The sequence below is a fragment of the Pseudophryne corroboree genome, chromosome 6 (assembly GCF_028390025.1).
Source record: "Pseudophryne corroboree isolate aPseCor3 chromosome 6, aPseCor3.hap2, whole genome shotgun sequence".
NCBI lineage: Eukaryota > Metazoa > Chordata > Amphibia > Anura > Myobatrachidae > Pseudophryne > Pseudophryne corroboree.
The window spans coordinates 828,057,316-828,073,881 of NC_086449.1; the positions used below are offsets into that span (position 1 = coordinate 828,057,316).

The 16,566-nt window shown below is 47.4% G+C and overlaps 1 protein-coding gene across 1 annotated transcript; it reads left to right on the top strand.

The window, feature by feature from the left end:
• Positions 1–4,264: 4,264 nt before the first annotated feature.
• Positions 4,265–15,603, top strand: LOC134933829 (E3 ubiquitin-protein ligase TRIM39-like). Its single transcript, XM_063929321.1, has 2 exons — positions 4,265–4,354; positions 12,559–15,603. Exon 2 carries the CDS (start codon positions 12,561–12,563, stop codon positions 14,139–14,141), a length of 1,581 nt encoding a protein of 526 aa, XP_063785391.1. The 5' UTR covers positions 4,265–4,354; positions 12,559–12,560; the 3' UTR covers positions 14,142–15,603.
• The last annotated feature ends 963 nt before the right edge of the window (positions 15,604–16,566 follow it).

Genomic DNA, 16,566 nt, shown 5'->3' on the forward strand with positions numbered 1-16,566 from the left:
CAGGGTAGATTTCCTTTCTGTTCCCTAACCTTTTGTGCAATAATTTTACCTCAGCACTTACACATATCCAAACAGGTGTCGGCGTTGTTGACGGAGACACCCTCCCACACACTTATCCGCTCTATCACCTCCTTAGAGGAGCCTTTTACCTCAGACATGTCGACACACGCGTACCGACACACCACACACACAGGGGATGCTCTATTTGAAGACAGTTCCCCCACCAGGCCCTTTGGAGAGACAGAGAGAGAGTATGCCAGCACACACCACAGCGCTATATAATACAGGGATGTACACTATACTGAGTGATTTTTCCCCTATAGCAGCTTATATACACAGTTTTGCGCCTAAATCTATGTGCCCCCCTCTCTTTTTTACCCTTTGTGTACCAGGATACTGCAGGGGAGAGCCTGGGGAGCTTCCTTCCAGCTGAGCTGTGAAGAGAAAATGGCGCCGGTGTGCTGAGGAAGAAGGCCCGGCCCCCTCAGCGGCGGGCTTCTGTCCTTTTATGTACTTTAATGGCGGGGGTTAATGCACATATACAGTTTATCAGACTGTATTATGTGCTTTTCGCCAAGTAAGGTAATCTAATTGCTGCCCAGGGCGCCCCCCCCCCCCAGCGCCCTGCACCCATCAGTGACCGGAGTGTGTGGTGTGCTAAGGGAGCAATGGCGCACAGCTGCAGTGCTGTGCGCTACCTTAATGAAGACCGGAGTCTTCAGCCACCGATTTTCAACTTCTCTTCGTTCTTCTGGCTCTGCAAGGGGGACGGTGGCGCGGCTCCGGGACCGGACGTCCGAGGACTGGGCCTGTGTTCGATCCCTCTGGAGCTAATGGTGTCCAGTAGCCTTAGAAGCCCAAGCTAGCTGCAAGCAGGTAGGTTCGCTTCTCTCCCCTCAGTCCCACGTAGCAGTGAGTCTGTTGCCAGCAGATCTCACTGAAAATAAAAAACCTAACAAATACTTTCTTTTCTAGGAAGCTCAGGAGAGCCCCTAGGGTGCATCCAGCTCTGGCCGGGCACAGATACTAACTGAGGTCTGGAGGAGGGGCATAGAGGGAGGAGCCAGTGCACACCAGATATAGTACCTAATCTTTCTTTTAAGAGTGCCCAGTCTCCTGCGGAGCCCGTCTATACCCCATGGTCCTTACGGAGTACCCAGCATCCACTAGGACGTCAGAGAAAAGGGGGAATCTGCCTGCCGCAATGTGTAAAAAGGGGGAATCTGCCTGCCGCAATGTGTAAAAAGGGGGAATCTGCCTGCCGCAATGTGTAAAAATGGGGAATCTGCCTGCCATAATGTGTAAAAATGGGGAATCTGCCTGCCGCAATGTGTAAAAAGGGGGAATCTGCCTGCCGCAATGTGTAAAAAGGGGGAATCTGCCTGATGTAATATGTAAAAAGGGGGAATCTGCTTGCCGTAATGTGTAAAAAGGGGGAATCTGCCTGCCGCAATGTGTAAAAAGGGGGAATCTGCCTGCCGCAATGTGTAAAAATGGGAAATCTGCCTGCCGTAATGTGTAAAAATGGGGAATCTGCCTGCCGCAATGTGTAAAAAGGGGGAATCTGCCTGATGTAATATGTAAAAAGGGGGAATCTGCTTGCCGCAATGTGTAAAAAGGGGGAATCTGCCTGCCGCAATGTGTAAAAAGGGGGAATCTGCCTGCCGTAATGTGTAAAAAGGGGGACGCTGTCTGCCGTAATGTGTAACAAGGGCACGCTGTCTGCCGTCATGTGTAAAAAGGGCACGCTGTCTGCCGTTATGTGTAAAAAGTGTACGCTGTCTGCCGCTATGTGTAACAAGGGCACGCTGTCTGCCGTTATGTGTAAAAAGGGGACGCTGTTTGCCGTTATGTGTAAAAAGAACACGCTGTCTGCCGTAATGTGTAAAAAGGGGTACGCTGTCTGCCGTAATGTGTAAAAAGGGGACGCTGTCTGCCGTAATGTGTAAAAAGAGGAATCTGTCCGCCGTAAGGTGTAAAAGGGTCTCTACCTGGTGTAGTGGTGCTACTGTGCGGCGTAATTTGAATAATGGAGACTACTGTGCACCGTTTTATGAATTGGTATTATTTTGTGGCCACACCCCTTCCCCACAAAGCCATGACAATCCTTTTCTGTTCAACTTTGCCTACAAAATGGGAAGGGGGGGCCATGGGACCCGGGCCCTTGCCAGGCCCCTTCAACAGGTCCGGGTAGAGAGTACCCACTCCACCCCCTCTCATCACCACTGGGGACCAGGAATAAAAAGTAGTCACTTATCCTTGTGCAAAGCAGAGTACAGCATATGTATGCAATAAGGGACCTCTCATTTCGTCAGTGTCCACCACATCTCCCAGTCTGGTGAGTCCACTGATGTAGTGTCCAGCACATCTCCCAGTCTGATGAGTCCACTGATGTAGTGTCCACCACATCTCCCAGTCTGGTGAGTCCACTGATGTAGTGTCCAGAGCATCTTCCAGTCTGGTGAGTCCACTGATGTAGTGTCCAGCGCATCTTCCAGTCTGGTGAGTCCACTGATGTAGTGTCCAGCACATCTCCCAGTCTGATGAGTCCACTGATGTAGTGTCCACCACATCTCCCAGTCTGGTGAGTCCACTGATGTAGTGTCCAGAGTATCTTCCAGTCTGGTGAGTCCACTAATGTAGTGTCCAGTCCATCTCCCAGTCTGGTGAGTCCACTGATGTAGTGTCCAGCACATCTCCCAGTCTGATGAGTCCACTGATGTAGTGTCCACCACATCTCCCAGTCTGGTGAGTCCACTGATGTAGTGTCCAGAGCATCTTCCAGTCTGGTGAGTCCACTGATGTAGTGTCCAGCGCATCTCCCAGTCTGGTGAGTCCACTGATGTAGTGTCCAGCACATCTCCCAGTCTGGTGAGTCCACTGATGCAGTGTCCAGTGCATCTCCCAGTCTGGTGAGTCCACTGATGTAGTGTCCACCACATCTCCCAGTCTGGCGAGTCCACTATTGTAGTGTCCAGCATATCTCCCAGTCTGGTGAGTCCACTGATGCAGTGTCCAGCACATCTCCCAGTCTGGCGAGTCCACTATTGTAGTGTCCAGCATATCTCCCAGTCTGGAGAGTCCACTGATGTAGGGTCCAGCATATCTCCCAGTCTGGACAGTCCACTGATGTAGTGTCCAGCGCATCTCCCAGTCTAGCGAGTCCACTGATGTAGTGTCCAGAACATCTCCCAGTCTGGCGAGTCCACTATTGTAGTGTCCAGCACATCTCCCAATCTGATGAGACCACTGATGTAGTGTCCAGCGCATCTCCCAGTCTGGTGAGTCCACTATTGTAGAGTTCAGACCCGGTGACAAGGGGGTCAAAGAGGATGCCTGTGATGGGCCCCGTGATTCTGAGGAGCCCTGGACCCTCAGGAAACTCAGGTGTTCAGTCGGTAACCTGTATGCCGCTGATCCAGACTGCGGCAGCCAGCATAATCAATCAAAGCTCTTTGATAGCGGTAGAGGCGTAACTAGGGTAGGGTGAGTGGGGCACGTGCCCTGGGCGCCTTGGCAGGCCCAGGAGAGGGGGCGCCATCGGCGGCCAGGGCATCATGCCCCACTCGCCTCCGTCACGCCGAAATGTGAGGGGAGGAGAGCGCAGCGTCTCTCCCTCCCCTCACCGCCGCTGCTAGCACTAGCAGCGCTGCCAGAAGCGCGGCGTGTGTCCGGTCTCCGGCGGCGTTAGCCAATCAGAGCTTGCGGACCGGCTCCTGATTGGCTGCCGGTCCGCGAGCTCTGATTGGCTAGCGAACCGACGCCACACAGCCGCCGGAGACCTGGAGCGGTGAGCCCCTCACATATCAGAGGCGAGCCACAAGCGGTGAGTGACCGGGGGGGGGGAGCACAGTGGGGCAATGTAACTGGCACTGTGAGGCATGTATCTGGCACTGTGGGGCATGTATCTGGCACTGTGGGGCATGTATCCGGCACTGTGGGGCATGTAACTGGCACTGTGGGGCATGTATCCGGCACTGTGGGGCATTGTATCTGGCACTGTGGGGCAATGTAATTGGCACTGTGGGCCATTTCCAGTGGTCACACCCCTTCTGGTGCATGGCCACGCCCATTTTCCGCCATGCGCGCACATGCTTCTTTTCTTGTTTTTTTTTTTTTTGGGGGGGGGGGGGGGGGGGCACCATTTTCCATCTTGCCCTGGGCTCCGAAAACCCTAGTTACGCCTCTGGATAGCAGCAAAGCAATACTTTGCCAGGATCAAATATCTTAGATTGATTATGCTGGCTGCCTCAGTCTGGATCTATCGAGTGCTGAGCTGCTAAGTGCCCAGATCAGCATCAGTGACTTCCTGCAGCAGCATATTATTCCCTCAGGGCAGACTCCAGTAGTTGGTGTAAGTGTGTGTATTATGTGTGTTCCATGTGTGTATGTGTTGTGTTCTGTGTGTATGTGTTCTATGTGTGTGTACATGTGTTCTATGTAACGTGTGTGTGTATATATATATATATATATATATATATATAGATAGATATATAGATATATATCATAGCAGTTACCCTCCCTTCCCCATGAATCCTGCATATGCCCCTGGGCTGAGAGACAGGGGGTGTCTGAGAAACACAAGGTGATGGGGAGGCTATAGGGCCCTATACACTAGAAGACATGACCAATGTGAAAGATGAACAATGTGGAAGATGAGCAATTTCCCTTGAACTTCCCAGAGCCCTGACAAATGAAATTGAGTGTACACACACTAAGCAATTTTTCAAACAATTTGAAAGACGAAAGATATCTTTGGAATTGGCACCTTATTTACACATTTTAATATTGGGGAGGCATTTCTGGGTGTGTGGGCAGGGCTGTAGAAGGGGGAACCAATTAAGTTTTTTTTTATCACCCGCTGCCCCACCAATTATATTTTCACTGTGCCACCAACGTAATTCAAAATTAATTATAATGGTTCAACATAAGATATATATATATAGGCAGGTGTGGCACTCCTGGCGTCTGAGAAACTTAAATGGAGACATGCATGTCTCCATTTAAGTTTCTCAGATACCAAGAGTGCCACACCTGCCTATATATATATATATATATATATATACATCCTTTTATGTGTGGGCACCCGACGCAGCATATTTATTACAGGGAGAGCCGGACCTGCATTTTCTATATATATTTATTTATATTAAATCTTTATTTATATTAAATCTATATATATATATATATATATATATATCTCTCTCTGTCTCTATATATATATTTATATAATATTTAGAACCCATTATAATTAATTTTTATTACGTTGGTGGCACAGTGGAAATATAATTGGTGGGGCAGTGGACGGAGACGCTGAGCGGTCAGCGTCTCCCTTCCAGTGGCTCCCGTCATCGGCTCAGCTACAATGAAGCCGCTGGCGGGGAGACTTGCTGAACGCTCGGCGGCTCCCGTCAGCGGCCTCAGATATGAAGCCGCTGGCGGGGAGGGAGCTGCCTGCAGGGAGGTGAGCCATGTCAGATGTAGTGTCCAGCACATCTCCCAATCTGATGAGTCCACGGATGTAGTGTCCAGCACATCTCCCAGTCTGGTGGTTTCCCTGATGTAGTGTCCAGCACATCTCCCAGTCTAGGGAGTCCACTGATATAGTATCCATCACATCTCCCAGTCTGGGGAGTCCACTGATGTAGTGTCCAGCGCATCTCCCAGTCTGGTGGTTTCCCTGATGTAGTGTCCAGCACATCTCCTAGTCTGGTGGTTTCCCTGATGTAGTGTCCAGCACATCTCCCAGTCTGGTGAGTCCACTGATGTAGTGTCCAGCATATCTCCCAGTCTGGTGGTTTCCCTGATGTAGTATCCAGCACATCTTCCAGTCTGGTGGTTTCCCTGATGTAGTGTCCAGCACATCTTCCAGTCTGGTGGTTTCCCTGATGTAGTGTCCAGCACATCTCCCAGTCTGGTGTTTACACTGATGTAGTGTCCAGCACATCTCCCAGTCTGGTGGTTTCTGTGATGTAGTGTCCAGCATATCTACCAGTCTGGTGGTTTCTGTGATGTAGTGTCCAGCATATCTACCAGTCTGGTGGTTTCTGTGATGTAGTGTCCAGCATATCTACCAGTCTGGTGGTTTCTGTGATGTAGTGTCCAGCACATCTCCCAGTCTGGTGGTTTCCCTGATGTACGTCCAGCACAACCCCAGGACCCAGCAGTCGAAAAAAACATAGTATAACTAATATTTGTATTCCTCATATAGTAAACATAAGTAATCCAGTATATAGCTACAGTCGTATGTTAAATACATTTACATTGAAAAATGTAATGAAAAACTAATGATTTTTTCAGCAATTATTTGCTCCTAATGTATTTTAATGTGTTTATTAAACTGTTCTTTATATTTTAAATTGTTGCGATATTGTATCAGTGCCCTGTGCCTCTGTAGGTGCTTTGGTCTCACTAATAATAATAAATAACACATGACTGTTACATTATACAATGCAGTGTATTCAATCAATGTTACACATATGAAATGTAATAAGTAATAACTGGGAATTGTAGAATGTAAGACATTAAGAGAAACGTGTGTTAGGATTTCTGGTTATGGGGGGAATTCTATTAGACGCAGTAAATTATCACGGCTAATTGATCCCTGGGGACTAATTCAATTAGCCCCAGTAGCTGGGGGAAGCAGGAGAAAAAAAATCACCTTTCAGTAACCAGTTTTCGTGCCCGAGAACGCAAAAACACATGGGGGTCATTCCGAGTTGATCGCTCGCTAGCAGTTTTTAGCAGCCGTGCAAACGCTATGCCGCCTCCCACTGGGAGTGTATTTTAGCTTAGCAGAAGTGCGAACGAAAGGATCGCAGAGCTACAAAGTTTTTTTGTGCAGTTTCAGAGTAGCTCAATACCTACTCAGCGCTTGCGATCACTTCAGACTGTACAGTTCCTGTTTTGACGTCACAAACCCGCCCTGCGTTCGCCCAACCACGCTTGCGTTTTTCCTGGCACGCCTGCGTTTTTTCGAACACTCTCTGAAAACGGTATGGTGACACCCAGAAATGCCCACTTCATGTCAATCACTGCGGCCAGCAGTGCGACTGAAAAGCTTCGCTAGACCATGTGTGAAACTACATAGTTCGTTGTAATAGTACGACGAGCGTGCGCATTGCGCCGCATACGCATGCGCAGAAGTGCCGTTTTTTGCCTCCACGCTGCACAGCGAACGAATGCAGCTAGCGAACAACTCGGAATGACCACCATGGTATATTGGGAGGGGTCTTTTGCAAGTTCAGCTACAAGTGGCAAATTTCTACATTCCTTACAGGGAGCATCTCTCAAGCAATTGGTGACGGAGCCCACTCGCAAAGACTCAATATTAGATTTAATTCTTACAAATGGTGAAAGGATATCCGACATATATGTGGGTGAGCACCTGGGATCCAGTGATCATCAAGCAGTATGGTTTAGTATAAAGACAGGATCCAACTCCTGTCACACAAAAACAAAGGTGTTGGATTTTAGAAATGCTGATTTTACAAAAATGGGGAGATGTTTAAGTGATTCATTGGCGGACTGGAGGAACTTGGAAGGGGTGCAGGAGAGGTGGGAAAAACTGAAAAGTGCAATACTAAGGGCAACAGACCTTTGTATCAAAATGGTTAGGAAAAGCACCAGGAAACGGAAGCCAGTGTGGTTCACAAAAGAAGTATCAACTAGTGTGAAAGCAAAAAAGATGGCTTTCAGTGATCGCGCTGAGCCCCCAAAAAAGTGGGTCCCAGGGACCCTTCACTTTTAAAAATTGGGGTCCTACCGGTCTTTTTCTGGGTCCCATCGGAATGAAGGTTCTTTTTAATTTTAATCTTGTTTGGACACTACAAAAGTGTTGCAAGGTGGGGGGATGGGGTGACAATGCTGCTGGGCTGTGTAGCATGCAGGACACCCTGCACCAGAGCTGTAACTAGACATTTTGGTGCCCTTAGGCAGAAAGTGAATTGGTGTTCTACCTCCCAGATTGCAAAGCATAGGCAGGGAGCGCCGCAAAAGTGTAGGGGCGTGGCTTCATGGGGAAGGGGCGTGACCACATAATAGTGCCAATTCACATTACACCACACAGTAGTGCCGCTTATACACATTGCACCAGGTAGAACCTCCTATGCACACTGCGCCAGGTAGAGCACATTATACACTTTGCTCCAGGTACAGCACGTTATACACAATGCACCAGGTACAGCACGTTATACAATTTGCTCCAGGTATAGCACGTTGCACACTTTGCTCCAGGTAGAGGACTTATACAAATTGCGCCAGGTAGAACATGTTATACACATTGCACCAGGTAGAGCACGTTATAAACATTGCACCAGGTAGAGCACGTTATAAACATTGCACCAGGTAGAGCGCGTTATAAACATTGCACCAGGTAGAGCACGTTATACACAATGCGCCAGGTAGAACATGTTATACACATTGCACCAGGTAGAGCACGTTATAAACATTGCACCAGGTAGAGCACGTTATAAACATTGCACCAGGTAGAGCGCGTTATAAACATTGCACCAGGTAGTGCGCGTTATACACAATGCGCCAGGTAGAGCACGTTATACTTAATGCGCCTGGTAGAGCACGTTATACACATTGCACCAATTATACACATTGCACCAGGTAGAGCACATATAAACATTGCACCAGGTAGAACACTTAGACACTGCACCAGGTAGAGCGCATTATACACATTGCACCAGGTAGAGCGCGTTATACACATTGCACCAGGTAGAGTGCATTATACACATTGCACCAGGTAGAGCGCGTTATACACATTGCACCAGGTAGAGTGCATTATACACATTGCACCAGATAGAGTGCATTATACACATTGCACCAGGTAGAGCACGTTATACACATTGCACCAGGTAGAGCGCGTTATACACATTGCACCAGGTAGAGTGCATTATACACATTGCACCAGGTAGAGTGCATTATACACATTGCACCAGGTAGAGCGCGTTATACACATTGCACCAGGTAGAGTGCGTTATACACATCGCACCAGGTAGAGTGCATTATACACATTGCACCAGGTAGAGCGCGTTATACACATTGCACCAGGTGACCACTTAGACACATTGTAGCCACCATCTCGGACCCCCAGTTGTCATCCCCAGACACAGTGATCGCGGGTGTCAGTGGAGGGGGTGTCTACAGTTAATGCGGGTGTCAGCGTGGGAAGGTGGTGTCCACAGTGATTGCGCGGGAAGGGGGTGTCCATAGTCATCGCATGTGTCAGTGGAGGGGGTGATCGCGGGTGTCAGCGAGGGAAGGGGGTGCACACAATCATCATGGGTGTCAGTGGGGGTGTGGAGGGGAGGAGTGATCACTGTCATGTAGTGCAGCAGCAGCTGTGGTCCTCTTCCTGCTCTGGTGCTGCAGCGATGGCCACTGAGCTCAGTGTGACAGATGTAGGAGCCCGCTCTAAACCTCCCACCCAGCACATATAAAGCAACCAGCTCTCACCTCTCTCCCCCCCCGCACAACACACAGTCACCGGCACTCACTCCCCCCCTTCCCCGCAGCACATACATAGGCACCAGCTCTCACCCCTGACATCCCCTGCTGGAAGAGCACATATAGTCTCCGCCCCCCCCCCCCACAACACATTGTCACCAGCGATCCCACCGCCGCACATACAATCACTAGTACCCCTTCTCCACGCAGCACAGTCAGTCACCAGCCCTCCCCCGCAGCACAGTCAGTCACCAGCCCTCCCCCGCAGCACATACATATACCTGCCAGATGGGGAATTCTTGCATACTGTTCCAGGGAGCCGCGCGATCATGGCGGGACCCTGTGAACGAAGCCACTGCATGTGAACAGGAGAGGAACGGTAAGGCTCCACCTCCTCTATTTAAATCCAGGAAACAGCAATCGCTCTGATTTGCTGCTGCGGAGCGCGTCCCTGGGTACCCTGCCACTTTTTTTTAAGTAAGTCACCGGACTGTAAAAGTGGGTAAAATATGCACTATAGCGCATTTTTGCGATCACTGGCTTTTAGGAAATACAGACTCAAAATAATAACAACAAAGAGGTGTATCTTGACAGACGGAAGGATGCTAAGAAAGTGATCAGACGTGCAAAGGCAGAAGCTGAGGAGACAATGGCCCAGTCAGTAGATAAAGGAGGCAAAACTTTTTTTTAAGTATATAAGTGAAAGGAGAAACTCAAATGGAGAAATAATAAGACTTAAGACAGAGAGTGAGCATTTGGTGGAGGAAGACAAGGCAATAGCAGATCACCTAAATAATTATTTTTGCTCAGTATTTACTACAGAAGGAGAAGGGAAGGGGCTACAGTTAAGTTGCAAGGACATTCATAAAAATAAGGCAGATGAAAGTACATGTACAGAGGAGAAGGTCCTAACAGAACTTTCAAAACTAAAAGTGGATAAATCAATGGGGCTAGATGGGATACACCCAAGGATACTCAAAAAGCTAAAAGATATGCTGGTTATACCTTTAACAGAATTATTTAACAAGTCACTAAATACAGGTGCCATTCCGGAGGACTGGAAAAGAGCAAATGTAGTTCCACTGCACAAAAGTGGAAGCAAGGAAGAAGCAAGTAACAACAGACCAGTAAGCCTTACATCAGTAGTAGGGAAAGTAATGGAAAAACTATTAAAAGAAAGAGTTGTGGAATATCTTAAATCAAACAACTTACAGGATCCAAAACAGCATGGATTTACTGGTGGGAGATCATGCCAAACAAATCTTATTGGCTTTGTTGACTCTGTCACGAAAATAATAGATCAAGGGGGAGCTGTAGATGTAGCATATCTAGACTTTAGTAAGGCATTTGACACTGTCCCACATCGCAGACTGCTAAATAAACTTGAAAGCGTGGGGGTGGATTATAAAACAGTTAAATGGATAAGAACCTGGTTGCAGGATAGGAAACAGACAGTTGTAGTTAATGGAGTGCAATCTATGGAGGGAAGTGTTACCAGTGGAGAACCCCAGGGATCTGTATTTGGTCCAGTTCTCTTTAATATCTTTGTTGGTGACATTGCAAATGGTATTGAAGGGAAGGTATGCAAATGATTGATGACCATGGTAGGCTTTAGAAATGGTCAAGAATGTGGCAACTACAGTTTAATGCTAAAAAATGCAAAATCATGCACTTGGGTCTCAAAAACCCAAAGGCTAAATATAGTATCAAGGAAACTTCTGAGGAGGAAAGGGATTTAGGAGTCACTATTTCAAGTGACTTGAAGGCAGGAAAGCAATGCAACAAAGCAATGAGAAAGGCAAGTCAGATGCTTGGTTGCATAGGGAGAGGAATCAGTAGCAGGAAAAGAGAAGTGATAATGCCACTGTATAGGTCATTGGTGCGGCCTCATCTAGAATACTGTGTCCAGTTCTGGAGACCATATCTCCAGAAGGATATAAATACATTAGAGAGTGTACAAAGAAGGGCAACTAAAATGGTGCATGGCCTACATCACAAAACGTACCCGGAAAGGCTAAAAGATCTTAACATGTATAGTTTGGAGGAGAGAAGGGAAAGGGGAGACATGATAGAGACTGTCACATATACCAAGGGTCTTAACAAAGTTCAGAAGGAAAACATTCTTCAAAGTAAGAGAAGTATTAGAACTCAAGGACATGCACTGAGACTGGAGGGGGGGAGGTTCAGGGGAAATTTAAGGAAAAATTACTTCACAGAAAGGGTAGTGGATAAGTGGAATAGCCTCCCATCAGAGGTGGTAGAGGCAAAGACTGTAGAGCAATTTAAACATGCTTGGGATAGGCATATGAATATCCCTACAAAGAATTAAGGTTCAAAAAAGGTTGAGATTGCCTAAAGCAGAGGTTCCCAAACGCGGTCCTCAAGGTACCCCGACAGTCCAGGTTTTAGGTATATCCCTGGCTCAGCACAGATGGTTAAATCAAATTGACTAGGGTGCTAATTAAGTCACCTGTGGCCAGGCATGGATACATTTAAAACCAGGACCGTTGGGGTGTCTTGAGGACCGAGTTTGGGAACCTCTGGCCTAAAGGATAAAAAAAAAGGGGGCAGACTAGATGGGCCAAGTGGTTCTTATCTGCCGTCACATTCTATGTTTCTATGGATCCAGGAACTTTTCCTGGATCCATGTGTTTTTCGCTTGAAAACGGGTTAGCGCATCTATAAAAAAAAGGGGCCACCATTGAATAGCCCACCAAAGGGCAAAACATTATATTAAAGTCCAGTGTTTTTTGCAGATGCATTTACCGCATTTAATTGAATTCCCCCATAAGTAGCCACAGAAATCTGACTAATCTGTGGCACAATAACAGGCAAATATACTCTCATATGTATACCTTTGTCAATATTATATTAATTACAAACAAAATAATTTTGCTATAGAAACTGTTATGTGATCCTTGCAAAAGATACAAAATAAATTTCATATTAAATAATCTTTAGAGATTCCAGAACACGTCCATTTTCCTGCATGCTGTCCCTTTATGTATAATCTCTGTCCCTCAGTGTAACTGAGTCTGTGCATACCAGTCACAGCTCCCCCTCCTCCTGTGTGTTTCTTACTTTCATTTCCTTCTGCTGCAGCGATGGCGTCTGCTGATCTGAGACAGGAGCTGATCTGTTCCATCTGCCTGAGCATTTATACAGATCCTGTAACCCTGAGATGTGGCCACAACTTCTGCCGGGGCTGTATTGATCGTGTGCTGGATACACAGAAGGGGTCTGCAGTGTATACCTGCCCTGAATGCAGAGCAAAATTTAAGAAATGTCCTGCACTGCAGAGGAACATAACGCTGTGTAACATAGTGGGGAGTTTCCGGTCTTCTCAGCCTGATCAGGGGGAGACTGGGATCCTCTGCACTTACTGTGTGGACTCTCCTGTACTTGCTGCTAAATCCTGTTTGCATTGTGAAGCTTCTCTGTGTGATAAACACCTGAGAGTACACAGCAAGGCAGCAGAACACGTCTTATGTGATCCCACCACTGCCCTGGGGAACAGGAAATGCTCCGTCCATAAGAGGATCCTGGAGTTTTACTGCACTGAGGATGCTGCCTGTATCTGTGTGTCCTGCAGGTTGGATGGAGAACATCAGGGACACCAGGTGGAGTTGCTGGATGAGGCCTATGAGAAGAAGAAGGAGAAGCTGAAAGATGCTCTGCAGAAACTGACCACAAAGAGAGCGGAGACTGAGAAAAGAGTCCAGAGTCTACAGGAGCGCAGGAAAGAAGATCAGAGAAAAGCAGCTGGAATAAAAGAGAGTGTCACTGCTTTGTTTAGAGACCTCAGGAGACAGCTGGAAGACCTGGAGAAGCGAGTCCTGTGTGAGATATCCAGTCAGGAACAACGCGTTTCACTCTCAGTCTCTGATCTGATCCAGCAGCTGGAAATAAAGAAGGACGAACTGTCCAGGAAGATGCGTCACATTGAGGAGCTGTGTAACATGTCTGACCCATTGACTGTCTTACAGGACACAGGGGACTTGTGTGATAATGAGGGAAGAAAGAGGCATCATACACAGGTCCATGGTGCAGGAGACCTTGATGTGGGTCTCATCTCAGAGACAACACGCAGAGGATTATCTAATATAATAAGAGGTATTAATCTATGTTTCTATATGCAGGACGCTACAGACATATTACTGGATGTAACCACAGCTGGTAATAATATAGAGATATCAGGTGACGGGAAAATTGCATCGGTGTCACTAAACCAAAGTCGTCCAGTAACACCAGAGAGATTTCAGTGTGATCAGGTAATAAGCACCAGGGGATTCCCCTCAGGACGACATTACTGGCAGGTGGATGTCAGTAAGTCATTGTACTGGCGGGTGGGGATGTGTTACCCCAGTATTAGCAGAGGAGGACATCAGTCATACATGGGCTACAATAACAAGTCCTGGTGCCTGTGTAAGAGGGGGTTTAACCAGTACGCAGTGATACATGACAGTAGAGAGATCCAGTTACCTGACAATATCCCCTGTGACACAGTGAGGGTATATCTGAATTATGAGGCAGGACAGCTGTCCTTTTATTCTCTGTGTGACCCCATTAGACACTTACACACCTACTCTGCCACATTCACTGAGCCCCTCCATGCTGCACTGTGTATATGGGGCGGTCGTATAACTGTATCTAAGGCCATCAGGAGTCGAGAGAAATTACCATAAAGGGCCCTACACACTACCCGAACCTCACGAACGCCGATATTGGTGGTGGCGGGGACCCGTCGGGGGGGGGGGGGTGTCAGCATCGGCAAGTGCATACACACTTGGCGATGTGGCTGGGACAGGCAGCAAAGGCAAGGGGGGGCAGCGGGGAACGACGGCTGTCATTAACGAGGACCTCCCTCGTCCGTACATGTTTGGACGAGGGAAGGGGTCGTTAACGATGCGCGAGAGCGCGCATCGTTAACGACATTTAGTTTACACACTGGATGAGATTGTGAAAGGTCTCGCACAGATCGGCCATTCTGAGCGAGAACTTTCAAAATCTCGTCTAGTATGTATGGGGTTTAACAGATCTGCCCAGAGACCTGTGACATCACAGGGAGGGTAATCTGATTGGGTGTAGTTATCGGTCACAATACCGACGCTGGAATCCTTCAACCTCAATATGCCAACTAACAGGGACTATTCCCACTCGTGGGTGTCCACGACACCCATAGAGTGAGAAAAGAACCTGTGGAGAGCGCAGTTCCTAATTCCCAGGGTCCCGGCGTCGGTATGGTGTCTGGCAGGATCCCAAGCGCCGGTCACCCATACCCAATCCATCTGATTGGGGGAACATTTAGCCAATGGAATGAAACGGTGGGTAGAGCTACAGCTGAGCACCTCCCCCTGTGTAACCAGGTGACCAGTGTGCCTGGATTTGTTCCCATGTTGGGGTGCTATGGCCCCCGTACATCACATATATATTGGGGCAATTTCCCAATCCCCCAAGTGCCAAAAACGGTTGGGATCAGCATATCAGGAATTTTTAACGTGTTTATTTTCTCTGATTCCCCGATGGATCACCAATCATCGCTGCTGTGGATCTGGTCGGCGGCTCGGTGAATCGGGGAAACAGGTCACCTGATGAAACATTCATTATAAATATATATACATTTCTGTGTCAGCCGGTGTGCACCTTATTACTGCAGTCACTTGCTCCTATTGGCTGTGATATTGGAATAATGTCTCTATAGCTCCTCCTACTGGCTGTGATATCGAGATAATGTCTCTATAGCTCCTCCTACTGGCTGTGATATCGAGATAATGTCTCTGTATAGTTCCTCCTACTGGCTGCGATATAGGGATAATGTCTCTATAGCTCCTCCTACTAGCTGTGATATCGAGATAATGTCTCTGTATAGCTCCTCCTATTGGCTGTGATATCGGGATAATGTCTCTGTATAGCTCCTCCTACTGGCTGTGATATCGAGATAATGTCTCTGTATAGCTCCTCCTACTGGCTGTGATATCGAGATAATGTCACTGTATAGCTCCTCCTATTGGCTGTGATATCGGGATAATGTCTCTGTATAGCTCCTCCTACTAGCTGTGATATCGGGACGATGTCTCTGTATAGCTCCTCCTACTGGGAATTATAGTGTAAAACAAAAATAAAAGATTGGTTAGACTGCAACTACAAGCATGCCTTATTGCTTTGCTGTATTAATATGTAATTTACAGAAGCCATAATTATAGTAACTATTATTTCCTCCTAATCATTAGTAATATTATTATTACACTTTGCCCCAGCGGCGCTGTATCCCGGGGGAAAATGGCGCATATAAGCACAAGGTAGACAGAAAAAATACAGACATGACAAGAAAGTGTACAGAGGGTAAATAATCACCAAGTGCCCCGTCAGTGTGTATTTATACTAAGTACCCCCTATGTGAGGAACTGTGTACCAGGCCCTATCACTACATGACCCAGTCCGACACTGGACCCCAGAAATCTGTGTGATGTTCCCTTTGCTGTCTGAGAAGCAGAGAGCCAGACAGCCGGGAAACTAACTGCTTCCCGTTGCTGTATTCCCTTCATTGTATCCTGGGTAAGTGCCCTGTCCTATACAAGGCCGTCAACCCAACTTTCCACTAGATAACGGTATAGAAATAACTGTAATAAAACCATTCGCCAAACTATCATTGTATCTAGTACAGCTCATCTATCACGTGCCTGCAACAGATCTGCCACCTGATTGTGTTTGGGGCGGACACCCTCTGCAGTCACACCCGCCCAACCCACTGCGTCACTATACAGAAATCAACAGGTTTCCAAAGCAAAGCGCTAATAACTCATCCTACGCTGGGGGCGGCCATATCTGAGGTGGCAATTTTTTAAATTTTTATAATTTTTATTAGATAGATCATGGAGTACAACAGGGACCAACATAGTCACATCACAAAATTACACATAATAGAATAAGCATCAGATATGATCCATTTTTTAAAACCATTATTCAAGTACAGAAGAAAAAGAATGTCGGCCTATGCAAAGGCTGGCCGGAGGGATGTAGAAAGAAGACAGCTTGGGAAGATAGAAACAGAAAAGAGAGGAGGTGAAAGAGAAGAGGTGAAGCTCCGGGATGGCTCTACAGACTAGACAA

Coding starts and splice junctions, on each gene's coding strand:
- LOC134933829 (XM_063929321.1), top strand. CDS start 12,561: ATGGCGTCTGCTGATCTGAGACAGGAGCTGATCTGTTCCATCTGCCTG.